Source organism: Ctenocephalides felis, unplaced genomic scaffold, assembly GCF_003426905.1.
Source record: "Ctenocephalides felis isolate EL2017-DRISC unplaced genomic scaffold, ASM342690v1 CF-g0.4_SCAFFOLD_01886, whole genome shotgun sequence".
NCBI lineage: Eukaryota > Metazoa > Arthropoda > Insecta > Siphonaptera > Pulicidae > Ctenocephalides > Ctenocephalides felis.
Genome location: NW_020538040.1, coordinates 149,493,596 through 149,521,474, shown reverse-complemented (window position 1 = coordinate 149,521,474; position 27,879 = coordinate 149,493,596). Strand labels below are relative to the sequence as shown.

The 27,879-nt window shown below is 28.6% G+C and overlaps 2 protein-coding genes across 4 annotated transcripts in view; one reads left to right on the top strand and one right to left on the bottom strand.

Annotated features, from left to right (window-relative positions):
• The window catches only part of LOC113376434 (neural/ectodermal development factor IMP-L2), a 64,852-nt gene extending 48,021 nt beyond the window's left edge, over window positions 1–16,831 (top strand). For both annotated transcript variants that reach the window (XM_026616339.1, XM_026616338.1), the window contains exons 5-7: window positions 7,284–7,507; window positions 11,455–11,577; window positions 16,722–16,831. In XM_026616339.1, the coding sequence (XP_026472124.1) occupies window positions 7,284–7,507; window positions 11,455–11,577; window positions 16,722–16,763 (389 nt within the window). In that variant the 3' untranslated portion in view covers window positions 16,764–16,831. The remainder of the gene's footprint in view (window positions 1–7,283; window positions 7,508–11,454; window positions 11,578–16,721) is intronic.
• On the bottom strand, window positions 16,354–27,673 carry LOC113376435 (natterin-3-like). Of its 2 annotated transcripts, none has more exons than XM_026616343.1 (4): window positions 27,535–27,673; window positions 20,361–20,557; window positions 17,096–17,239; window positions 16,354–16,458 (listed from the first exon to the last, which is right to left on the bottom strand). In XM_026616343.1, the coding sequence occupies exons 1-4, from the start codon at window positions 27,539–27,541 to the stop codon at window positions 16,372–16,374; spliced, it is 435 nt and encodes a 144-aa protein (XP_026472128.1). In that variant the 5' UTR covers window positions 27,542–27,673; the 3' UTR covers window positions 16,354–16,371. The 2 variants fall into 2 exon arrangements, with proteins under 2 accessions (XP_026472128.1, XP_026472125.1); XM_026616340.1 differs by lacking the exon at window positions 27,535–27,673 and adding an exon at window positions 24,700–24,880.
• Window positions 27,674–27,879: the final 206 nt, after the last annotated feature.

Genomic DNA, 27,879 nt, shown 5'->3' with positions numbered 1-27,879 from the left:
AAATCGACATTTTAATTTCTTAATAACTTTGTGGACCCAATTTAATGTATTTTGGTGTAGTTGGATTTTAATACGAAAAACTTAAGTATAAATCAAAATCCTAGCGACTATAATTTCAAAACATGGCTCAAATTTAATTTGGTAATCGTGACCAATCTGAACAATTTAGAATTGATTTTTTTAATTTATATATAAATTACAATCTGCCTATAAATAGACATTGAGTAATTGAATTGGAAATTAACAGTGACATTTTCTAGGAGGAAAACCCAATGGTTTGCCTTGCATTATTTAATAATTAAATGGCTCGAATTATTTCAGAAAAAAATGTATCAGTGTTGTTATATCGTCGACTTATTTAAAGATAATGAGGTGTTAAATTAACGCTTCAAAATTGCCAGCATAAAAATTACATATATTTGATTAATTTAAAGAAAAAAAAACTAACTTGTGAACTGTAAATAACCACTTATGGGGAAGATGGTTCATAAACATTTTCAAAAAATTTTAATTATCCATTGATATAAATATATATAGTCAACCCTAATACAACATAGCACTCTGGGAACATATATATCTCGGGACACATTTCCATACTACACGGAAGTGAAATTGCACCAACCCTCCTATAGCGCGGTTTTCATTCAACATCCCATATGTTCTTTCTCGCAACCTATGAATTACTGTAGTAACTAGACATTGTAAGAGACTTTAATATAAGTTGTATAATTGACTATTTTATCTTTTACAATGTGTTTATGTAAACAGTTTACATAATCGACATCGGTCTTATTAGTATCAGAGCTCTTTCACAGAACGTCAGTTTTTCTAAAAAAATCTGCTAGAAATTTTGTTTGTTTGAAAAACAATGTTTTATGTTAGCATTCGTTTAATTTTTTATCATGTCTTTATATGAACCCTTGAATTCAATAAAAAAAAATTATTTTCATCATATCTATATAGCCTTCCATTCATATAAATCGATACAAATGATGTGATTTTCACTAATTCTGAGTTTCTTATAACGCGGTTCCCATATAACACGATGACCGGTTTTTATAGAACGCGCTATGAAATAGAATCTATTTCATACGTTAAACCCGTGTTTCTTATAGCTAGGTTTCTATATTACACGATACGTACTAACCGCGTTGTGGGGGGGTTAACTGTATTTATACATACACACACATATATATATATACATCTAAAATTATATATATATATATATATATATATATATATATTTGAATATATACGTTTATAATATATCTGCTAACTCAGAAAAGAAAAATACATTCCAGTATCACATGCTTTACTTACTTTTAAATGTTTAAAAGTAATGTTTTAAATTACTTTTGAATGTTTCTGTGAGTTTACAGGTATCACTTTGAAATTTTAAATTAGCAAAAAAAAATCTTTTACGGAAAAACTATTACCATTATCACTGTTACTATAAAATCCACAATTTTCGACTGACGAATTATTAAGGTATACTGGCAAGACGTCCAAACAAAACACCTACGCGCACTCGAATGTCGTAAAGCAAACTGCATCCACTGCAGGACTTGCACAAGTGTTGCCAGAGTTGTTTAATTGGAAATTCATATCTGATGAGAACTATGAAAGTTGAGATCAAATGACTAAAGTGCTTTGCAGACGGGCAACATAAATCGTTTAATCGATCAGGCTCGCCATTGTGCTGAATTAAAATATTATGGAGTCGTAGCAGTAGTCAAACTTTATGAATTGATATAAAGAAACACCTGTGTTGAAGAAAAGACAACTTAATATTTTTAATAAAAATATTAAGTCGAAATATTGTCGATTCAGTTATAACATATATAAATTATTTATATGTTATAACTGAATCTACTTCATCATGGAAATGCTAACATGAGGAATACCTATGTTTTACAATAGGCAACTTAATACTTTTTAATTTTATGTATTATATCTGAAACTACTACGACTATATTATTGAAATTTTATAAAGTGTACCTTATTTTTAATTACTTGTTAATTTCTTATTTTCGAAATTTGCTAGATAATTTCTTCATAATAGTCTTCATTGAGATACATCAAATAGCTTTTACATTTTTGAAATCGGTTCAGGCGTTTTTGAGAAAACGTCGTTGTCTAATTTTGACAAATGACAAAAAAACGATATAAAATTTTGTAAACTTTGAAGAATTTTTAAAATTAAACGACTTGTCGTAGGGCCGTAATATTTTAGTATGATCCATAAGACTATGGTATCTACCGTCAAAAAAAAATCACAAAAACCATCGAAAAAAAAATTTTAACACTTTATCACAAGAAAACGACCCGGCCGATCTTTACCAAAAACTAATCAGCACGATTCCCAACCAATATCTTTCGAACCGTTTTTGAATTTTCAAAATCTATTTGGAATTGCGGGCTAAACCGTGGACGAAAATTTTTTCACTTTTCTGCGATTTACAAAGAAACGGCTTGGCTGATTGTCGCGCAAATTTGATAAACCATAGTCCTCATTGAGATACATCGAATGGCTTTTAAATGTTTGAAATTGATCTAGCCGTTTTCGAGAAAACGTCGATTTACGGCAAAAAATCTGTTCACATACACATACACATACATACTTTTTCCAAATTTGGTCTCATTCGATTTAGAATTGCTTAAAACGTCGAGAAAACATAAAATTAGCGAATCGGATTTTTTGATGAAAACAAACTTCTCCTTCGGGAAGTTAATAAAGCGTACCCAAATTTAATTACTTATTCTTCTAAAATGTAATTCTGAAGTTAAAAGTAAAGTAACTATTGCATACGTGCCGAGCCTTTCAGTGTGTTAATTTATTCATTATTTTTAAATTGGTCATAAAATTTACCATCAGATATTCGGAGTCCGGTCGTCGTTGCAAATGACCGAAAACCGAGCGAGTCAGAATCAAAAGATTCATATCCCAAAATCATCATCTGGTAACAGTGGATCAGTAATGACCCTACTGATGACGAATTAACAAACCTTCGCAAGGTTTGCTTGAGGTTGTTCGTACTAAATTTTGAAGAAAGTCGTAAAGGCCCTTAGCGCACTAGCGTCATCTTGCCTCAACAGAATAGAAGAGTTAAGGGCCTCATTCTACAGGTATGTAATACGCGACCGAGGGATTATTGGTGAATCTCCAATAACGTATAATTTTAAAATCTTGCCGATCTACAGGTAACCAAAAATATGTTACGTAATGGTGTTAGTAGAAGCAATTTTTTTTAAATTCGTTTTGATAAGTTGATAATTTTATCTCTTCGCAAAAAATGTTCTTTCAATGTCATAATTTGACAATGTGTGTTTATTGAGAATATGAAATAAACTCTTACGATTAGAGTTTGTCAGTTTTGCACGATGATCGGCCCAGTCGTTCCTTTGTAAAAAATCTACATTATAGCACACAATCCTAAACCAATTTTAAAAATTGTAAAACTGTACTGCATAAAATTGTAAAACTGCATTGTTGATTTCTGATTTTTTAAAAAGTTTCTTACATAATTTTCTCCACTCAAATTGCCAGCATAAAAAATTACATATATTTGACTAACAAAAACTTGTCAAAAAATTAACTTGTGAATTATAGAGGAGATATGATAGGGAGATGTGCTGATTAGTTTTTGGCAAAGGCAGGTCCACCCGTTTTGGAGATACCGAGCTAATTGTGCAAAAAATTGCAGTTTTTGAGAAAACTAAGCATCCGATTTGAATGATTCAAAAAACTTTCTGCTTGTTTTGACAAAATAATTGCTTTTGGAAAAAAATTTTGAATTTTTTTGTATATCGAAAATAATGCAGATTCTAATTTTAATTCTAGCTAAAGTTCTATGGCTAACTTATATACTTTAAATAATTAATTTAACCTTTATAATTCAGTTTATATAATTCTTATAAATATTAGACAATGTTACAGTATTTCAAAACATTTAATATTCTTCAAACATTTCGTTACGGTACGGGAAGTTCCAGAAATTTGCCTGCAGGCACGATGCCATACACAACTAGTTCAAAATTGTTTATGTGGCTATTAATTACTAGAATTAGCAGTGTTACCAAAAATATATTTGGAATAAATATAACAACTATTTTTTGAAAATGATATCGCATAAAAGGCCACCTTTGGTCGTTGGTACAAAATTGGGATGACCGATGATGCTTCCACTTAAGGACCACCCTGTAATATATTTAATTAGCAAATAAAAATGCTAAGTTCTGCGCCTCAGTTATTCAAAATTTTAAATTAGAAATAAAGATTTTGGTCCATCATATCGTAGAAATTTATATTACAGTGAGCAGGAACCTCATTTGAAAATCGGCCAAGTTCTGCATATAAGGCTTATCTAACATCTCGTGCAGATAACATTCTAAGAAATAAAATAATCTCGCATCGCCATATTCAAATCCAATGCAGAACCATTCATAACAATTTTATTCTAGAGCATATTGATATTCAAAAATTCTTTTGATTTCTCCTATAGTCGTTTACATGTTTTCTGATAAACGTATCCGATCGGAATTAATGTATGGTAATCATCTTAGAACAAAAAATACAACGAAATAACAACCATGGCCACGATTCAGATTCTGTTTTAGAATATGCGCAAAAATTATGCAAAGTTTGATAATTGACGTATTGAATGTAAATTAAACGCTATTTTTAGAGATATTTTTGAACAAATACGAAAAGTTTCATAATGTAGTAAACTTTATCTAAGGAGAAGAGTAATGAGATGTATGCGAACAGAATGGAAGAAATAGATGTATTATTTATTTGGAGAGATTTATATAGACGAAGCATAAAAAGACGGTCATAGAATTCCACGATTTTAATTTTAGTAACTGTTAATCATTTTGATCCCGCATAAATTGGATTGTTTAATAACCCTTGTGCGAAAGAATTTTGCGCGGGGGTGACACTGCTGTACGAGCCAGCAAGCCGCCCAATTATTTGTTGCACAAAATATTTTAAGATCTTCCAATCATTATTAATAGAAAATGTATCCGTATTTAAGAATAAAAAATTACATTTATAAAAAAAACTAAAAACCAAAACGAATTAGAATGATAAATATTGACCAAAAGTCGATAAACTTGATGTCGCCTATAGGCGACACTCGTATACCATACGCAATCAAGAGAATGTCGTCTATAGGCGATGCTCATAGCAAAAAGGTTAAAAAGTTCTAAAAAAATATTTAAATATACATTAACATTTTTCTGCTTATTTAAAGACCATTAAAATAGATTTAAAAATAGTTTCTAGTTCTGCTAAAGTAATTTAAAAACGTATAGTTTAAAAAATTTTGCATGCCCAATCAAAACTAATATTTAAGTTTATGTACCGTTTCTGCCACACAACAATGTTATGACAAGACTATGTTATGATGAACTTTCTATACTAAATATTGACAAAAGCCATGCGGTTGCTGTGCAGAGAGGCGTTGTTCTCAGGATTACAGATAAAAAACCTAACCTAGAAATCGCACAAATGTCAAAAAAAAACGATCTAAGATAACAGGGTCTTTCTGACTCAGCATCATAACATACGAGTGACGTTGCAGTTTATGTGTAAAACGCCTGTATGCACAGCAAATATATGGCTCATTAATTTGTAGAATTTTCAATCAAATCTAAAGACTATTATAAAAAACATCATGAAAAGAAAGCAGTATCAGAGAATTCTCATAAATTGAATTAATTAGTATTTATGTTATTTTTTATTGGTCTACTTACCAATAAGCAAAGAATTTAATTAAGTTCATTTAATATCGAAGAAATAGGTGAAAATTTTATATTCAACTAGCATTATTATATCAAACCATACATTATGAATTGTCGCATTCAAAAATCCACAGGCGGATTTAAATAGCATCTTGCATTAATAATTGTCGGACTTCTATTTCCATTTTTTTTTTTAAATTAACAAAAATTATGAAAATCAACCTTTTGACTGCTTGGCACAAGTGCTATTTTTTACTAATTGTAAGTTAATTATAAAGAAAGTTGAATAGAATTTTTTATAAGCATAAGAAAACTTAGATCGAAAAAAATATTATATTACAAAAATTATGAAAACGAATTTTTTGACTTCTTGGCACAAGTGCTGTTTTTTTACTAACAATAAGTTAATTCTGAAGAAAGTTGAACTGAAAGTCTTGTATAAAGACTTAAAGAAAAAAAACGTTGATCGAAAAAAAATATGTTATGTATATTATAATGAGGTTCTGAAAGTTAGTATTTCTGGTTAAGAAACATTTTATTAAAAAAAACTGATTTTCATTGCATCTTTAAATAGTATTTGTTATTTTAAATCGTATTTAAGTTATGCAGCATAAAGACCCTCCCCCCGCGTACCGGATTAGCATAACTAAAAAACCTAAAAAAATATGATCACCTTAATTTAATGATAAGCAAATTTCAATAATAAAAAAATGTCACCTTTTAGTAAGGTGACCATATTTTTTCAAGTCAAAACCGGGACGGTAATTTTTAGTTATGCTAATCCGGGACGTGAAGGGGGGAGGGGTGAATACTGAAAAAATTTATTTAATTTTAAAATAACAAATACGATTTAAGAATGCATGAATAACTATTTAAATCAGAATTACTGACTAAGAACTTTGTTATTTGTTTAAATGTTGTATTATATATATATATATATATAATTTTGGATCTATATGTTTTTTAGATTTCAAACTTATTATAAAATTTTGTTTAATTTTCTTCATAATTATTTAAAAATAATTTGCACTTAGGTATTCCAGGCAGTCAAGAGGTAATTTTCATAATTTTTGTTAATTTTCGTAAAATTTAAAATAAAAGTTCAAAATTATAAATGTGAGAGGCTACTTTAACCCGCCTTGTTCACATAAGCATACTAGTTGTACATAACATTTTCAGATATTTGATAGGTAGTTGTAATTTTATTATCAAGTAAGAGCGAAAATTCAATGTCAGCTCTACTTTTCGAAAACCCGGGACAATCCAGGACAAAAATCCAAATCCGGGACAAATATTGGTTTTAGAAAAACCCGGGACACAAGGTGGAATCCGGAACTGTCCCGGCCAAATTGGGACGTATGGTCACCTTACCTTTTAGATATAATGTAACAATGTACACCTGGAGTCATAGTCTTATAAAGCTGCAGGGTGATACACTTTGATTATTTATGTCGAGTTAACACATTACAAATTGTTTTATCATTACATTATCTATTCCACCACAAACAAATTAGATGCTATTTCGAATTCAATTTCAGGTCCTATGATAAAACCTCAGAATCTAACCGAGTTACTGACATTGAACAATAACATAATCAGCGGCCCCCAGCAGGCGCGTGTCGTCCTGTATTATTCGGTTGTGATGGAAACCATTGGATCGTCTATGGTTCTGCCTTGCCGAGCAGTTGGCAGGCCGAGGCCCGAAATATTTTGGCTCGACAACAACGAAAACATAATCACTAATCAAGATCCCAGGTTTAAGGTAAGTTTAATAAGTAATAACTATGTGCAAATGGCAGTTTGAAACTATTTCTTTTAATTTTTTTTAATTTTTGACCAGCAATCAGAACTTAATAGTCCTATAAGCTGTTGTGCTGATTTGACTTAATACTAGTCTGTTCGACAGATGGCAACCTAAACAGTTGTCATATCTTTTCATCAATTCAATTTCTGTAATAGGGCGAGTATTTTTATTGGTGCAGCAATGCCGGTGAGAACTATTTTCACTTGGCAACATATTGGTATCTATCTTTCCAAGTGAAAATTATGGGGCATCATACCCGGGCATACGGGTTTGATGCCGGGCATCATACCCGGATGAATTTGGATGGTTTACGAGTCTCTTTTTATAATTGTTACTATCGATCAGGAATTCCTCATGTACTCTATTAATATTGAGGTCTTTATGTATGAGGGCGGAATTTGAACCCGAACATTTTTAGCTCTATTGTCTATGAATCCGATTTTCAATCGACTTATCTTTACAATAGTACTTTGGGAAATCGACTGAGCTATCTAGACCTATTGTTATAAAACGCTGCAAGAATACGAATTACGCGAGACCTATTTTTAAGACTTCAATTATTTTTATTAATTAAACCACTTCTCATAAGCCTATAATAATTCAAACTGTTCAATTTGACTATCAACTCTGTCACTTTGCAAAGTTTCATTAAAATAGAAGAACAGTAAACCTGAGGTTCTCCTTGTGAGAGTTGTTGTAAAAACTTCCCGTATGTGTAAATAATCGACTTATCTTTACAACAAGAATTGATATAGAGCAACATTTAAAATTGCAACGATAAAAAATTTTAACTTTTTATTTTGAAAATAAAGATTTCGATTTAGATTGAAAACTAATCAATATGATTTCCAATTGATATTATAAGTTCTATGTCCTAAGCGTGTAGCTCATTATTACAAACTTTAATGAATTTTTATAGTTAAACATCTTTTCATGAGTCTATATCTTAGAATGGTCGTTAGGATCACTATGCACAGTTTAATTAAAATCATTAAAATAAAAATTTACGAAAACACTTTATGAAATATTGCAATCATCTCGAGGAAGCCAACTACGAGTTGTCCCATAGAATCAAAGTAATATGTTATTTTTTTATTGATCGGGAAAACTTTATTTCAAAAATTTTTGGTGTTAATTGTGTACTAGAAATAGGGTTTTAATAATATAATGTCATTAGATCGAGTTGTTATTTTTATCCAGATTTTTGAAAATTGCGGCAGTAATAATAAATGGCCCGATAAATCTTTCCCAAATACTAACCATCAGAACTAGCAATTCTTAAATGCTATCTATCTATTAAACAGTTTTCGAATTTCCAAAGTTGTTTCAGATTGCATTGCATGTATTGTTTTAAAACAATAACTGTTTGTGAAAATTATTTTATCTTGAGTAATTTTAATTCCTGTTAAAAATGGAGCAAACCTAAAGCAAATATTTTACTTGCAGTTTCCAAGTTCATACCAATTCTGCAAATGCAGTAATTTTGTACCATAATTTTCAAATATTTCAATGATTAACATATTTATTGCTGCGCACGCATACGTTGCGTGAGGCTGGCGTCAATAGCCAGACGCTGAACGCAACAGGTGTGTCCGCCTTCCATGCAATTCATAGTAGTTTAAGTAGAATAAAATGTTTGAATTGAAATTTTGTAATCAAAAAGATTACAAATTATCCTATTTGTCCTATTTATCCTATTTGGGTACAATTTCTAGCTAAGATACTTAGAAATAGTTTTATTTTATAATAAATGAATAAAAAAGTTTAGCTCAGGAGGAAGCATAATCAACACAAGGCTAGCAGTAAATGTGTTAATAGCATTTTTAAACAGGGTATACCGTTTTATATATCGTTTTTAGAGTATTCTATAAATTGCATAAGCACAACTATTATATTTTTTCGATTACACAACCCTGAACCTTACAATCAGGTTTTAAATACAAAAAACAATAAGAATTATGTATGAAAACTTAATGCAACGCATTGCACTAATTTACCAAGAAATGGCCTTTATTATGAAATTAGGATCCTTCATCAACAGTAGTAACAAAAATAGTTTTTGAGTTTATGTAATTTTTGAGTAGCTCAATATAACAAATTGCATCTTGCATGTCCGGGTAATTTGCAGGAGACAGTTTTTGCAGTTATGTCTCAGAATTGCTTCGGCAATCTTGCAAAGCGATTCGCATAACTTGAAGCCCAATCCAATCCTAGCCTCGAACAAAACATATTCAAAGCATATATTTGGAATAAAATTACTATTACCAACTGGCGATTCCTATGCATAGAGCGCTTGATATTTTTGTCCTCGAATAAATTCTACCATCGTTTATATAACTGTTTTCTATTTTTGGCAACATATGCAAATTTAGAATTATTTGAGGTTTTGCACCCAATTTGGCAAGAAGTATCAGGAAACACCCGCTAAACATTATTAGAACATACGATTTTGTTTTTCATTTATTACCATATGTTTTCACATATCTGTATCTCATGGTCAGTCAGACAAATTGTCTGGTGTAAGAATCATTAAATAGTTTCACAAATAGTTCATAATAATGTATTCACTAAGCTAATTATTAACACATGTCTACAAAATAAAAAAAAGTTTTCTGTATTGCGGCATATGTTTTCCAATGTAACACGAGATAAAGTCAAAATTGGGGATCAAATAGCAAAAAATTGAAAAAAAATATAAAAAAACGACAAAATTTCCGTTCTAATATTTCTTTTGATATCCAAAATATTTTAAGTTTTGTCGTTTCGTATACCTTTCTACCTTAGATGAACAGCAATTTGCCAACACATTTTCAGATATTCAAAATGCAAACATGGTTGCAGAACACACAGGGGCAACGTGGAAGAAATATGTTTGCAATTACTGCTGAATTACACAAAAAAATCAATAGATCATTTAATTGAAACTCATTTAGGGTAAAAAGAGCAAAGAAACGACAGAAATTATAAGATTTTTATTATATTGCAGAAGAATTATTAGATCGGAGATTTTGTCGATTATTATAGCTTTTTTTTTCAATTTTTTACCATTCGACCCCTAATTTTAAATTTAGATGTGTTCAGCTCAATACAGACAACTTTTTTTTATTTTATGGACGTGTGTAATTCTTGCATAAAAATATAAAAGCACATACGTACATTATATAAACAAACAAAAATATGCAGCAACTTTTCCTACAGTTCTCAGTATTACTGTCATTAGTCAGATGATTTTGTATTTTTAAAGAATGGGCATAAAAATAATTAAATAATTATGAAAGAAACCTCTTTCGACCTAACTAACTAAATTATGTATTCAATTCAAATAAAACAATAACCTCCAAAAATAAAATTAATTTACGATACTTCCAAACAAGTAACAAATCTCTCACCTCTACTTAATCTTCCTAATAATCTACTGCGTGGATTCTTCTACAATTCTATTTATTTCCAGAACTGCAGTATTATGAAGTTTCTTGATTTTTTTTTCTTCATCTTCAAACTTCATTTGCACATATAGACCTCGAATCGGAAGCTGCTGGTTTGATACCCGCCTCGAACAGCCCGGTGTCAAGCAGTAGTGACATCAGTTGCCACTTGAAAATATAAATAGCAACATGTTTTAATTGCTTGATTAAGTGAAAATGGTCCTTACCTGGAATTGCTGAAGTTACAGTAGAATTACATAAATTGTACCAATAAATTCGTCACATAGGATTAGTCCAACCGTTTGGGTATAAAAAAGCCACATCGAATATGAAGTCAACACAATAGCTCATAGGTCTTATTCGGTTCTGGTTGCTGTTACAAAATAAATATGAAAAAAATGTTAATATTTTTTCTTTCATGTTTTAAGTAAGATTTGAATTTAAATTTTTTCTCATAATTAAATTTTTGTCTATTTCTAGACATTACCTTCAGGAGAGCTTTACATCACGAGCCTGCGCTGGGCAGATATGGGGGCGTACACATGTGTGGCCAGGAATCCCTTGGCGAAGGATTCCGTCACTACATTTATATATCCAGTGCTGGTCAGTATTTAATTTTCCTGTTATTAATATAGTTATAAAATCAGTTTTTGATTAAATTGATAATGTTGCACAAAAGTTATATGATAATAGTTAGATAAAACACCTTGAAGAGCTTTTTCATAAATATTTTTTTGTTCAATTTCACGGTTGTGCTTGCAACGCTTTTATTAATATTTTGAGTTAATTTGGTTTCGCTAATTAGGCGGATTTAATTAAAAATCTATAAATTGCAATTCAATGATGATTTTATTAGACATCGATAATTTTGATACACTTTTTTGTTTCTGTATAAAAGTCATGACACACTTAATCTAAATTGGAGCTATTTGCTCCACACTTGTTAATCACTATTTTATTTTACACCATTTGTGGACCGTAGCATAGCGTTGTTATGGCAACGCCATGTTACACTTCTTTCTTCACACAAATTCGTAGTAACAATTTTCAAAATGCTATGTATTTGCTGTGCGATCAGGCGTTTTATACATAAAATCCAACTTCGCTGTGGTATTATGACACATCACAAAGATGCCGACAATCGCGGACTCTCCCGATTGATTAAATGTCATGTGCCATATGTTTTATTTTAATAATATAATAGTGATAATATAATAATAATATAATTGTGAAGGCTGATAATTTTGTAAGAAATGATATTAATAATATTTCCCCTGTGAAATAAATGTACATAAAATCTAATCCACCTGTTATAATCGGTTAATATATTAAAAGGTCTATGTTAGGCACTTAACATATGACATATGACGTTTAATCAATCGGGAGAGTACCGCGATTGTCGGCAACGTTCGCTCAGCAAGTGACGTCATAGTCCCTTCTATGTTTGTGCACTATATACAACGGGAAACATATGAGGACTAACAGTCCATATAGTGTAATGTCTATGAAAAAAATTCCATAACAACGCAATGTTCGGTTCATTTTGCTGCAGAATTGGCCCATAAATTGCTGTTGCTTAGTGCGAACATAAGATTATGTTTTCACTTTAAGAAGTAACTTTACAGTAATAATACTAAACATGATTATAGCTAAGAGGACCTGCAATTTTGTATAGAAACTTGCCTACAATTTTGTATCAGAATTCTAAGAGACTCTATCAATCAAATCATTTTTTTTTCAAAAATATATTTTTGAAGAAAGACGGTTTTTTAGATAGGTATACTATTATACCTAAAATTTATCAATTGATCATCTGATGCAATAAAAGAGCATTGAACAGCAACCTTTTTTGAATTTAAGATTTCAGAAATTTCTCCAAAAAATCATAGCAACATTATCAATTATAAAAATATTTCACACACTTTTATCATTATTTTCACTCATTAAAATAGTCTTAATTTCTCTCATGTAATCATTGATATATTTGGAAATTTTTCAGATGCTTGAAACATTATATTTTAAAAGACTATTTTTCATCAATTATTACAAAAAAATAGTAACATCACTTATATTTGAATAAAAACCTTCAATGTAAATCCACTACTAAAATTATTGACCCTTAATATGTACTGTCGATTCCAATGTCGATAAGAGCTGATAATTAATAACTGTGGACGTTAAAGACATCTAATTTGCTTAAAATGTCCATTACAAATCTTTGATGTTTTTATTAGATTTTTTTACTCAAACTTATAATGACCAAAGAAATATTTGTTTCAGAATGAAGAGTAAACGTCGCTTCGAAATTCGGCATTGTAACATTAATTCGCTTCATCACATAAAAAAGCTTATTTATGTATAATTGGACGCGGAAAAATCTTGTGTCTTGTCTGTGTACTTAAATAAATATATAAAAATAAGATAAATGTATAACTCATATATATTTATTTATTTATTTACGCTTGCGAAAGGATTATGCATGATTTTCGTTAGTAGGTTGTTCGATAGGACTTTCTAGTATTTATATTAATTTTAGTCTTAAAAATTCTAACTTCTTTTGAAAATCAAATTAGTTTAGCATTTACATCAAATTTACTAACATAAAATTAAGATTAGTCAATTTATCTACATGACCTATAAATTTCAATGCGATGACAAAGCATTTAAATAATATTTTCTATAAAGTGATTTTTTGCTGGATATAAATTAATTAGATATAGTAGATAAAAAATGCGGCACTCTTTTAATCAATTTTCTTTCATAATATACATGATTACCTATTTTGTTTTTATTGTTATTTTGGAATCAATATCAATTCCTTAATATCAAGATCATAATCGTGGACTAATTTCTTAAAATAATAAAATGTAAAATACAAACATGATGTGGACTTTGATTTGCGATTGTTCACTCGCAGATTCATATTTCTATCTATTCGATTAGTATAAAAAATAATTATTGCCTATATAATTTACCTGATAGTTAATAAAGCTATTAAAAAACATCAAATTCTTAAAACATAACCAAAATAATTTTTAAAAATCCAAAACATGCATCAAATTTGAAAAAGTGCATTTTTACCTTCGACTCGAGGGATTTAGTTTAATGTTATAAATTAATATTGCTCTTCTAATAATATAGTTAATTAAATAGTTTTCCGTAAATAAGTATTTTTAGAATTAGATTGATTTTTTATATTTTTTGGAAATTCATGCATATATCCTTCGCGTAAGTTTAAATATTATTCTGATATGTATTACTATAAAAAGACGAAGTTAAGACGTAAGTGTGTACATGCTTTAAATTATATAAATTAATTTTAATGTAATTACTTAATTGTTTTAAATAACTTATTTTATTTTAAGGCTATTTATAAAATTCCAATTCCCGCGTATGTATATATGTGCATTATTTTACCTTGACATATTTTTCAAGTCTGTACCTAATTTTATGTAAGTTTATAATTTGCTTATTATGAATGTAAATTATTGTCAAATAAATTATTATAAAAAATTGATGCCAAATGCATCGAAAATCGTTAGATCTGCTTTTGAGTTCAGAATTTTCTTAGGTAGATAACTTCTTTCGGAAGACGAATGCGCTAAGGTCGATAAATGAATTAATTTCTGACAAAGAAATGGTCTTTAAATGAAACCCTGTTTATAAATTGACCTAGAAATATTGTAATGATATTTTATTGTACTTGTATACTTGTAACTCCCAATAAATATCAATTAGTATTATAAAATGACTTCTGATTCTTTTATGATTATTGTGGTAATTTATGATTTTTAATCAAATATCATGCATATCTATGTATGTACATAAATAAAAAAAATTAGTGATGTTCATGGCATAGTGCTAAAAGGCAAATTGCTGGAACTTTCCGTACCGTAAATATTCGAGGAATATTAAATGTTTTCATATAGATTATTATAAATACTGTAACTTTCATTATTCTTATTTTATAGATAAAATATAAGAGCTTATGAATTGGACGACGACATTTATATAAATTTACAAAAAAGGAAATTGTCTAATATTTATAAGAATTATATAAACTGAATTGCAAAGTTAAAAATATTTATTTGAAGTATATAAGTGAGCTTTAAAAATTTAGACAGAATTAAAATTAAAATCCGAATTATTTTTGATATACAAAATAAATTTTTGGAAAAAAACATTTAATTTTGAAATAAATAAAAAAATACCATAATTATTTCGTCAACACATGTTTTGTGAACCATTCTCCCCATCATTACGAATTGAATGTATTTTGGATCATTCAAATAGGATGCTCCGTTCTTAAAACGGCTGGACTTGCCTTTGCCAAAAACTAATCAGCACATCTCTCTTATCAATAGGAATCGAATGTTGTTTGAACCATTCAAATCGGTTGATCCGTGCGCTCGTAAACGTCGACGAAAAGCACAACACAACACACACACACATTCATTTTTTCTAAGGTATACCAAAATGTTCAGAAACTTCTAAAACGTAAATATATGCAAACATTTTCCATTTTGATTTTTGGACGATTACAGAAACTTACCTAACTAGTACCTAACCTAATTAGTTACCTAATTGGTAGGGGAAGTACGGACAAATTTGTGTTTTGTTTTTTAAATGATATTTATGACTTTATTAAATGATATTATAATCGGTCGTAATCGTTTTTATTCATCTCAGATTTATTGACTACCAGTAACATAGTTGCTGGATAGAAAATTATTAAGAAAGGACTATAACAACATATTTATTAAGTTAATTTTGACCATTGTATAAGTATATTATTTTGTCCGAAAGTGATCAAAAATGGATAAATAATTAAAATTCAAACACCTGAGAATTGCAATAAAATAGATCAAAATCACTAGTACCGGCACAAGGTCATTGATTTTCATAAAAATAATAACAAATAAGAATAAATAAGTCACAAAAAATATGACAAAACCAAGATCAATATATCTTTTGAAGGAGCGATACACGTTTGAACTAAATACTTTGACAAGACTGTAGCAATGACGCTCAACATCTGACACAATTGTGATCATAGTTTCATTATATGATACAGTCGCGGAAACGTTACTAAAATTAGTAAATTTTTAAATAAGGCCACAGTGTCATTTTGCCCATGTTTATCATTTAATCCGTATATATATATATATATATATATATATATATATATATATATAAAGTTTCAGAACACCACGAACCATAAGAGACCGATATAGCCAATAATTAGGACAATAATAATAGATTATCTAACATGCATAAGTACCAAAAGATTCACTAAACCAAAAATAAATACCATATTAAATAAAGACCATTCTACATTTGTTTAACTTATATTATGCAAAACTGAAAAATATTACATGCTACACATGCTTTAATAAATTATTTTCTGACTAGAACCTCGTAGTCGCATACTCTGACCTCTTCGCCGTTGTATGGAATGTAAAGGCATCCATGGCTTACTTGGACCTACAAGAAAAAAAAAGTTAAAATATAATATAATATTCTAAATTAAATTCTTTATTTCAATTAATAAATAATAGTACATATATTATATAAAATTACAAGATAATAAGTACTGATCATGATAAAAATTTTGGAGGTTGCAATCAAAACTCATTAAATATTTTTCTTCATAGCCAAAATTTCTTCAGTCACAATTTGAAATTCATCATCATTAATGATAAAAAAATTAAATTAAATTTAATTTAGCTTTTTTATTTTTGTTAAAGGGCATGGAACCTTTATGGAACAATTGGGACAAAGTCGAGTGATGAAAAGATCAGGCTAGTAAAACATGCAAATGTGTAGATAATAAATTAATATATACTTCTTAACGTGGTAGATTTGCTGTTTTATTTATTTATTAATAATCTATAAAATAAGATGAGTTTATGTTTTCAAACCATTTTTTAATAAAAAAATAGATTTTTTTATAAAAAAAATTGAGATTGGGTGTCCACTTAAAGCCTTCGTGATAAATATAAATGTCGTTTTTTTGGGTGTTGAAAAATTAGTTTGACCATCTTTTACGCATAGATTTGAGAAAATTAAGTTAAAGAAAATTCTTAAAATTTAATAAATTTGTGGTTATTATTATTTTTACCTTTCCTGGGGTTTGGGCACCATCATGAACACAGCGACCCATGAATAATTTTTCTCCATCAGAAGTATGTCCAACTTCTACGGCTCCAAATGGAACCTCACCATTGCTGCAAGGTTCCCACATGTAGACGGGTTGATGTAAAATCTGAAAAACATTAAAATCTTAATAAAAAATATTAATATTAACAAATCCATAACAAATTCACTGCTGTTGCCAATAAATCGTCTTAGGATCATAACTTATAGTTGTTTCCAAAATTTCTATACAAATCATTAACGTAATTTGTAGAAAAAAGATGAATAAATATATGTACATATCTTCAACCAGATATATCTTTACTTATAAATTAATTACTAATATAATTATTTATAATATATAAGTTTTTAAATAATATAAAACTTCATCAACTAAATTTGTTTCCTTAAAGATACAAAATGTGTAAACTAAATTAAACTCTTTAAATTTAAAATCTTTGTTTAAATCTGTAAAAAACAGTACATAAAATATAAAAATTCAAAGATTTCAAAGCAAAATATAATACCAATTCTAATTAAATTTTCTTATTTGAGAGATTCGTATCAGTGATAAAAAAATCAAAGTAATAATAGAAACCTATAGTAATATATATAATACATATATAAAATATTTACATGAATTCTCACAGCAAAATTAATTATTATTAAGCACCATTATGATAAAATTGTCAACTAGCTGTAAGTGGAATTCTGTCTTAAGGCAATTAGGGCATCGTGCCTTAAGGCAAATTGCTGGAACTTCCCGTACCAAAAATTATTATTTTTTTAAAAACGATTAACATTTTTGAAAAAAATTTACTTGGAAATAATTAGATTTTTGAGAAACTAGGAATATGACAAAAAATTACTTTTTTTTGAAAAAAAAATTTTTATTTGAAAAAAAAAATTTTTTTTTGAAAGAAAATTTTTTTTTTGAAAACAAACTATTTTTTTGAAAAGAAAAATGTTTTCTTCATTTTGACATATTTTGGAAATTCTGAACTTTTTTTCAAAGCAATCGTACTGCTTGAACTGCATAGAGACGAATTGTCACAGCGCAAGTGCCGCGCCGCCGTCTAACGCATAAACATTGGTACGGAACCCATAGAAATGTAAAAAAAATTATACTTATTGTTAAAATTTCTATACAATATCTGATAATTTCATGTGCATATGTCTAATCATCATTTTTAACCGCCGAATGGCATTTTTTTTACTTTTTTCATTAGATCTCCGAAACCGCTAGATCTGCCTTCATGAAAATTTGATCAACTCTTCATCTTGCCAATACAAGTAAAATGTTTTTTGAATTATTCAAATCTGACGCTCCGTTCTCTTAAAAACTGAGTTACCGTTTTCGGCACTTTTTGCCCCGTATCTTCGGAACGGCTAGACCTAACTTCGCCAAAAACTAATCAGCACGTCTCCTTATCAGTACAAATCGAATGTTTTTTTAATTATTCAAATCGGTTGATCCGTGTTCCCGGAATCGTCGACGAAAATTTGTATCCGCACATACATACACACACATACATACACACACACACACACACACACACACACACATACATCCATTTTTTCTAAGGTATGCCAAAATGTTCGGAAACCTCTGAAACGTAAAGATATATAAAAATTTTCATTTTCGATTTTTTTGCGATTACTATAACTTACCCTACGGGAAGTTAAAAATATCACCTCGAAATTTATATAATTCAAAGAAATTAAGAGATTAAACTACAAAATAAATGAGTTATGTAAGAAGATAAAATTTATCTTTTAATCACAAACAAGTCATTCAAGGATATAATAATCATAATTAAGATATATAATAAGGTATCTGATAGTGTATTAGCTATTTTCTGTTATATTGAAATAGCCAAACAAAAACATTAACTAAATGCCACATTGCAAACAAAATATACAATAAAAACTATGATTGCAGATGATTCTATTTTGTCTCACAAATATTATCTGACAATCACATAAATTTTAGAATAGAACTAAATATTATTATATTTAGATTTCCGATAAAAATGCATTTAAATTTCGATCATTTTTAATTTTTGTTAACAAAGTTTATCATTTTAACAGTTAGTTTGACTTTCTACAAAAACGAACAAACTATGTTGTATATAATTTCTTCTTTTTCTTAAAAAAATAATGGTGAGTTATAAATAAAAAAATGTTCTAATATTTTATTTGTTTCTATTATTTTAATTGTTTTAATCTACGAATTGTGCCTAAATTGTAAACAACAAATAAATGGTATATTTATTTCTCCAAGAACATGTGTACCTTTAAATGAATACACATTTTAAAGTAACATCGTAGTATAATTCTTGATTTAATGAAAAATGCCTGAATCAGAAGAATAATTTACCCTGTTCCTTGAAAATATTGATTAATAAGATTAATGATTAGTAAGTTTATTGATTAGAAATTATTTCTATATTATTCGTAGTTTCTATAAATCTTTGAAGTTATTAAATTGGAAAATATTTATTAGGCAAGACAGATATTACAGCTGTTCAAAGAATGAGATTATATCGCCAGCGAAAAAGTAAAAAAAATACAAGCAGTCAATGAATGTATGTTAATTTTAATTACATGAAGTTCTTCAAAGGGTGAAGTTGAGGAAACAATATTTGTTTAGACGTTGTTTAATATAATCCACTATGTGAACGAATATTATAGAATTTAAAAGTCAGCAATTACTTCATTTCTCTAATGAAGGTTCATTTCTAGATGATAATTACAATGACAAACCGATCATGCTATATTTAAAGTATGACTTTAATTGCATTATTGTTTTTAAATATCATACATATTTTTAATGCTATTATAAATATATAATTTATAATTTATCATTATATAAATGTGTGTAATGGTTGACACTAATAAATGTGTGCATCACGAGTGTTACCATATTACTGATAAACATTATTCAAAATCGTTATATGACGTATTTATTTTTACTTAAATGCCATCTTGTACAGTAGAAAATAAGTTTTACTTCAATCGCGTGTGAACCTTACGCGCACTTTTTTTTAAATCTGTTTGGTGTTCTCAAGAAAAACAATTAAGACAAAACAACCTATTCATTTCATACAAAGATGTAGAAGCACGTTACCTGAGTTCTTCTACCACATCCCAGATATATATCGGGAATCAATATTATATCACAATGGCTTATAAAATTACTTATTCCGATTGGTATTCAAGGCATTTATGAGCAAATTATTTGGTTTTACCTCGTAATCGTGTTTGGCATGCTCCTGTCCTCCGTGGCAAACGTAGGCAACTTGTTTGTCTGGAATGGCTTTTGCTGGGAGAAGATCACCATTGTGGTGAGCTCGGGCGACGTAGATGGGTGCTCCATCGACATCAGTACCAGCGCGCACTGCTGATGCAGGAACGTGGCCGTAAGTGTTGTAGTGTAACCAGGTATCTGCAGGAGAGAAAATATTAATATTAAAGTCAATGGTAATAAAATTATGTAAGACATTAGGTTGATCCGAAAGTAATTACGATATATCCCGATGTAGGAGTTAATTGCAGTTGTTTTAAAAAACTTTATCGACCATCGCGTCCAACTCCCCTGAATATATTTATAGAGAAATTTAATTATTGCTCTGTCTAAATATTAGGTAGTTGCCCTTTCTAATATCAACAAGATTCAAATAAGCACCATGTTTGTCAATTTTTTTAATATAGAAAGGGAAAATTAAGTTTGAACAATTACAAAGAAATTATTGAGTAAGAAATCTATCAATGCATATTAAGAAGGCGTATTGGCATTTCGTCAATAAATAAATTAATGCAAAATTCAAATTTGGCTATTTTGATGCTTAAGTGCATTACGTTCTGGAATTCCTGCTAAAGCCAATAAAGGTATTGTCTGATTTTACTAAATACAACTACTTCTGGCAGTTTGTGCCAGTGATTTCTAGCAGTTTGTACCAGTAATTTTTGAACATATTTTAGGTTTGAGAAATCGGAATAATATTTTGAACGACCCAAAAATTGCACTCAACAATCTTCTACATTATTATACAATTTATATATGTTTGTTATTCTAAAACAAATAATTTGCAGACTTATGTTTCTTTCATGATACTCATAAAAAATTTAAATGTCTCACAATCAATAGCTCATAGAAGGACGTTAATATAAACTTCTGTTATATTTCAGATATTTTGCACTCTTTAGGGGGCGTCCATTAATCACGTGAGCGAGATTTTAAGGAATTTTGGACCCTCCCCTCCCCCTTGGTGATACGTGGTGATATTCAAAATTAACCCCCCCCCCTCCCCCACTAAACATCACGTGTATTTTTAGTTAGGTAACAAAATTTTTGACTTTTTTGAAAACGTTCGTTTTTAAATCATCTAAAAAATAAATACACGTGATATCTTACTTTACCCCTCCCTCCCCCACGTGATATTTTGTGATTTTTTGTCAAACCCCCCTCCCCCTAGAAACATCACGTGATTAATGGACGTGATTAATAATTAGTTTTGTGCGGATTTTGTCATCCTTTTACATTTCCTGTCAAGCAATTAACTATTTTGTCTAATAAGATATTAATGAGTATGACAACAAATTCAGATACAGTATAACAGATACTCCAATTATTAGTTTAAAAAATTCTCAAATAACTTTATGGAAACAATGAAAAATGGAAACTAAAACTGAAATTAATCTTAATTAGGTGAACAAAATATATAATGTTATACTTTTTATTATGATAGCCTAAGTTAATTCTTTTGAATCATCAATGTAGTCAGCATAATTATATTATTTATAAACAAATATTAAAAAGAATTAGAAATTTTATACAAAATAATTCATCAACTTAATGAATTCGTGATTGAAGGTACATAAACACCTATTTTATATTCATCATTAACAATTTATCCATATTTTAGGAAGTATTAATTAGTTATATACAAAATACTGCATGAAACATAAAAGTGCAGAATGATAACTAAATAAAAAGTGTTAAATAAAATAAATGTAATAAATTACGTTCAGATAATTGGAAACATAGAAATAGTGATATTTTTAAGCCCATGTTATTTAACTCTTTTGCTACGAAAGTACTACCCAGGATTGATTTTTCATTTCAGATTTTAGATTTTTTAATTATTATCAATATAGAATTACACTTTAAAAAACAAAAAATCACTATAGCATATTAGATATTCAAAATTTTTGATAATTTAATACGTCATGATAAATATTGAATATTGAAAAATTCGTCAAACTGCATGTCGTCTATAGACGACATTCGTACGCCGAGGTTGTTAATAGACGGTGCTCGTAGCGAAAGAGTTAAAATTGTTTCATTAACAAATTAAGGCGATGTGTTCTTATATTATGGAAGTAATGCGTTAGTAAATATAAAATATTAGTTAAATTTATCACAATCAATAATTTTGCTGAATTCTCCAAATGTACAAGTATATAATCAGTCTAATCTCTGATTACCGAATTGAAACATATTTATAGCACTTTATTTAAACAAGTGATACCGATTTTGGTGCCGGATATGCGCCAGGCCTTGGATTTGTAATATTTTGACGATGATAAGAAATTATCGATGATATTACTAATCACTAAATCGATAATACAAAAAATATTATTAAAAGTATAGAAATGAGCTTATTTGTTCCGACGATAATGTATAATATGGAATATTAAATAATTAATGGATTTATATAATACTACAAACCACGCTTTATAATTTTTGAATAAATATAATTCTACTCGACAATTTCAGAATCATATTTAGAGAACAAATATTAAGGTGTACAACGTGCATAACATATGTATAAATAAATAATTATTTTAAGAAAATTAAATAAAATATTTTATGTAATATAATTATGTATTAAATAAATTATTTAATGCAAAATTTTGTTTAAATAAAAACAAATATATGCGGATATTAAGATCTTCAAGGTATATGACATATAAATAATTATGGTAAGAAAAATAAATACATTTTTCCATGTACATTTATTTTATTATTAGACTTATTAATTACCCATATTACTCGACTATATTATTTCTAGTACAGCTCTAATCACAAAATGACTATTTATTAAATTTATTTTTTTGCAACTGTTATAATATTTTTGATTATCAAACCCAATACCCTGTAAATATAAAACTTTTTTGCGCCTTCGACATGAAATCAGAATTATATACTAATTTCAACTAATTTTTACGTTTTCTCAATAATATTTTTTATAATTCACGAGTAATGCACGTATTATTTTATATATTAGCGTACTTAATAAATTAAACAAAATTAATTTGCGATATTTTCCATTATATAAATAATGTATATATATATATATATATATATATATATATATATTATGATATTATATCGCATATATATTAAACGTAGCATAGTTATTTAAATAACAATGATTTTTCCAGTTTATGAAATATTCGTAGAAAAATCACACGTAACACTTAACAAATTTTAGAGAATGTTCAAAAGCTAACATAAATTAATAAAATTTAAAATTGCATCGAACTTCAATTTATCAAATAGGTTAGAAATATTGTTAGTCCAGTCATTTAAGCTTAACTTATGTAAGAATCTCGGAATTCAAGATATCCAGCTGTAAGCCTGTAAATACTTGTATATTGACACCCTAAAGTTGTCTCAAAACCTACATATAGTAGGGTGTCAATACCATATGTAGGTTTTGAGACAACTTTCTAGTGTCAATGTATTTACAGACTTACAGCTGGGTATCTCGAATTCCGAGTTGAACTTAGTATAATGACTGGACTATGTCAGGAACAAAATACAGAAAGAAAATTGAAAAGAAAGTTGAAAGGTAATTACACATTTGACATTGCACAGAATGAATTTTAAGTAGAAGACTAAGCAGTAGTAGTGACATCAACTTTTACTACAAAATATAGTTAGTTATTAACTTCCAAGTGAAAATAGCCCTTTCCCAGTATTGCTGCATCAAATTAAAGAATTATTTCATCACTATTCGAGAAATTCTTATAATATAATACATCGAATATAGATAGGTTAACCGTTGGTTTGCCTTGTAAAGAAAACCATGTAGTTATAAAATATCATTACATCCTTATAAAAATTTGAAGAATTCATAAGCTGTTGTGATGATTTAGTTTACTATGACAATTTTTTAGATGGCAACCCAAATAGTTGTCCTATCTCTACGTGATGAATTTTATTATTACAATTTTTGTAACACTGATGATTTTTTAATGATGCAGCAGTATCAGGTAAAAGCTATTTCTACTTAGAAACATATTGCTATCTATATTTCGAAGTGAAAATTAATGTCACTATTGCTTGCACCAGGCTGCCCGAGACGAGTATCAAAAATGGAAGCCCTGATTGAAATCCCACAGCTCTAACTACTAATACACGGGCGAGACCTGGTTACAAGATATAGAATAATCTAAGACTAGGAAACATTAAGTGATTAATGTGAGTCAGAGAAAAAAATGTTAGTCTGACATAAAATTAGTAAGAACTCCACACGGATGAAAAACATTGAGTTAATCATGATGAATTCCGTGCCTTACCAGGAATTAAGTTAACGTCAAATGTATTGCTTTCATATATAGGATCGCTCTCATCATCGACAATATCCGCCGATCCTACAGCGAAAGGCATTGCTTGAACATGTGCTAAAGGATAAGAAAGCTGTGCAGGATGAATATATTCCTGTTGACCAGGCGGAAGTAAATCTGATCGAAAGCCGTAAGCCATCGGTTTCTGGCCGTCTTCGTCTACAATCACCAGGCACGAATAATACCGTACGGTAAAAGATTAAAAAATTAAGCAACATTATTTTCTTAGAAGGATTAGTAATGGGTTATATTTGAAATTATTAGTAGTAGACACTCCCTACAATCATAGTAATTAAACCATAGAAAAGATATCTATTGAAATATCGCAGTTTTATGAAATTGATAACCATTTTGTCAACAAAATTATTTCAAACAGATATATCATTCGTGATAAATTATTTTTGGATTGTTAGTATAATTCTAGACCGCGTTTGGGTTTTTCTAATAATAATAAAAATAAAAGTGGGTTAATAATAATATCAGGTTTAATTCACACAATTATATATAGATATTAAACAGATGAGTCTTTGCATATATTCTATTGTAATCTCCAATAAATAATAAAAAAAAAACAAAAAAATATGTATATCGACGTTTAACAAAACTAATATTTGAAATATTATGTAAAAATATTTCTTTACATAATCTAGTCACCTACAATTTTTATTATGCTAGTTTTGTTTGTTTATCTCTGAACTAAAAGTCTGTTTTTTCCTAAAAAAAATATTTATTTATACTTCCCGTAGAGTAAGTTATAGTAATCGCAAATAATAAAAAAATGATAATATTTACATACCTTTACGTTTCAAAAGTTTCTGAACATTTTGGCATACCTTAGACAAAATAAATGTATATGTGTGTGACTGTAGTTTGTATGTGTGTAAGTTTGGAAACAATTTTTTGACCACGATTTAGAGAGCACGAATAAATCGATTTGAATGATTCAAAAAACATTCGATTTGTATTGACAAGGAGACGTGCTGATTAGGTTTTGGCAAAGGCAGATCCAGCGGTTTCGGAGATCCAATAAAAGAAATTAAATGAAATGCGATTTGGCGGTCAAAAATGATCATTAGACATATGCACATCAAATTATCAGATATTTTATAGAGATTTTAATAGCAAGAACATTTGTTTACATTTCTATGGGTTCCGTACCAATATTTGTAATAATTTACGCACTTCTATAAGTTTCGCCTCTAAAACAGTTACGCAGCGTGATCGCTTTGAAAAAAATTCAAATGTTTTCAAAATTTTCAAAAAATGTTTTAAAAAATCTAATTTTCAAAAAAAAAAATCTTAATTCTCAAAAAAAAATGTTTTTTTTTTCAAAAGTTTCAAAATTATTTAGAGCTTTTAAAAATTTTAAATTACGTTACGCAAAGTTCCAGCAACTTGCCTTAAGGTACGATGTCATGCCTTGCTAGCTTTACATTTATTTTAGAATTTTTTGGAAGGATTTTCAGATAAAATATCTGATAATTTGATGTGCATAGTCTAATGATCATTTTTGACCGCCAAATAGCATTGTTGTTACCTTTTTTTTATTGAATCTCCGAAATCGCTGGACCTGCCTTTCTAAAAATTTCAATTTTTTCGATGATACGAAATACGTTCGTCCTCAAAAACTATGAAACTAACATTTTTTTAGACTCTTTTTTAAAAATAAAAACATACATTGGCTAAAAATTATATTTAAAATTACGTCGAACTAGGTTTTTCATTTGAAAATTCGTATAATTAGCAATGTCTTAATTAAATAAATATTTTTTTGAGAAAAAAAGGTTATATGTTCTATATTTCAAATACTTATTATTTTTTTTAACAATAGATTGAAGAATTAGAATCTGAATTATTTTCGAGATACAAACAAAAAATTTTTTTGAAAATGTTTTGTAGATGATTCAAATCGGATACTCCGCTTTCCCGGAATAGGAATCGATTGCTTTTTGAATTTTTCAGAACGGCTCATCCATACGCCCGAAATTGTCGACAAAAAATGGTCTTCAAACATACACTACACACATACACACACATCGATTTTTTCTGAAATCTCTGAAACGTGAAATTATGCAAAAAAATTCGTTTTCGATTTTCAGCCCATAACCTACCCTAGAGAAAGTTAATAATAACAAAATAATAATAACAGCTTAAAAAATAAATGATTATGTTGAATTGAAATATTTAGAGATATTTTTAGAACGCAAATGTACACACAAAATATTTTAAAATTATTGCTATATGATGGAATTTTAAAGTTCGACTATGAAATATAATTACTGTATGTCAGTAACAGTTTCTCAAAAACTAACCTAATAGAAAATGCTAATTTTATATAATTGTATCTGTACCAATAAATAAAAAATAATAATATAAAAGCCCGATATATAAATAAATTTTGAAATATTCTTATATAATGCACCAATTAAATACAGAATAAAAATAATTCTATTCTAGTAGATTCTTAAACAAACCCCAGTAGTTCCCTATTTACCCACATTACTCGATCGTTCTATTTCAAGCCCAAATTTAACTTTGAGATGACTAATGATTATGCAATTATTTATTACAGAATTTAAAATTAATCTCGATATATTAATTGCATTTATTTTAAATTTTAATATATTCAACTAAAGGTCAATGTTTCACATTTTCATAGTATATAATTTATTTTACTCTAAATGTATATCTAAGTCCGCAGTAGATTTATAATCTCGATCTTGCACGATTAACCAATTTCGAAAAAATAAAACACTTATAATAAATGATTAATAAAATATCACTCACCTCCCATTTTCAATTTTTTTTCCTTGCGAATCTCGTGAGTCGAGTACGTGGCACGTTATACGCAAATGTATCCAAATATCGAGTACTTAAATAATGAACGTTATCTCTTTGTTCGAGTTATTACTGACAAAGATATGATATGAATTGTATTTCTGGGTAAAGTGCTTATTGATTCAGTAATATGTAATAATATAAGGCGATGATGTGGTTTTCAGATAACTGAAAACTTTGCATTCGTGGATTCTTAACTTTCTTTACACATGGGGGCGTTCATTAATCACGTGAGCGAGTTTTTAAGGATTTTTGGACCCCCCCTCCCCCTTGGTAATACATGGCGATATTCAA

What these genes read in the sequence shown, in the direction of transcription:
- LOC113376435 (XM_026616340.1), bottom strand. Translation starts at nt 24,790, where the DNA reads ATGCCTTTCGCTGTAGGATCGGCGGATATTGTCGATGATGAGAGCGAT. An exon ending in TGACGTTAACTTAATTCCTG is followed by an intron (nt 20,558 to 24,699) that starts GTAAGGCACGGA and finishes TCTCTCCTGCAG; the next exon opens with ATACCTGGTTACACTACAAC. An exon ending in GTGCCCAAACCCCAGGAAAG is followed by an intron (nt 16,459 to 17,095) that starts GTAAAAATAATA and finishes TTTTTCTTGTAG; the next exon opens with GTCCAAGTAAGCCATGGATG.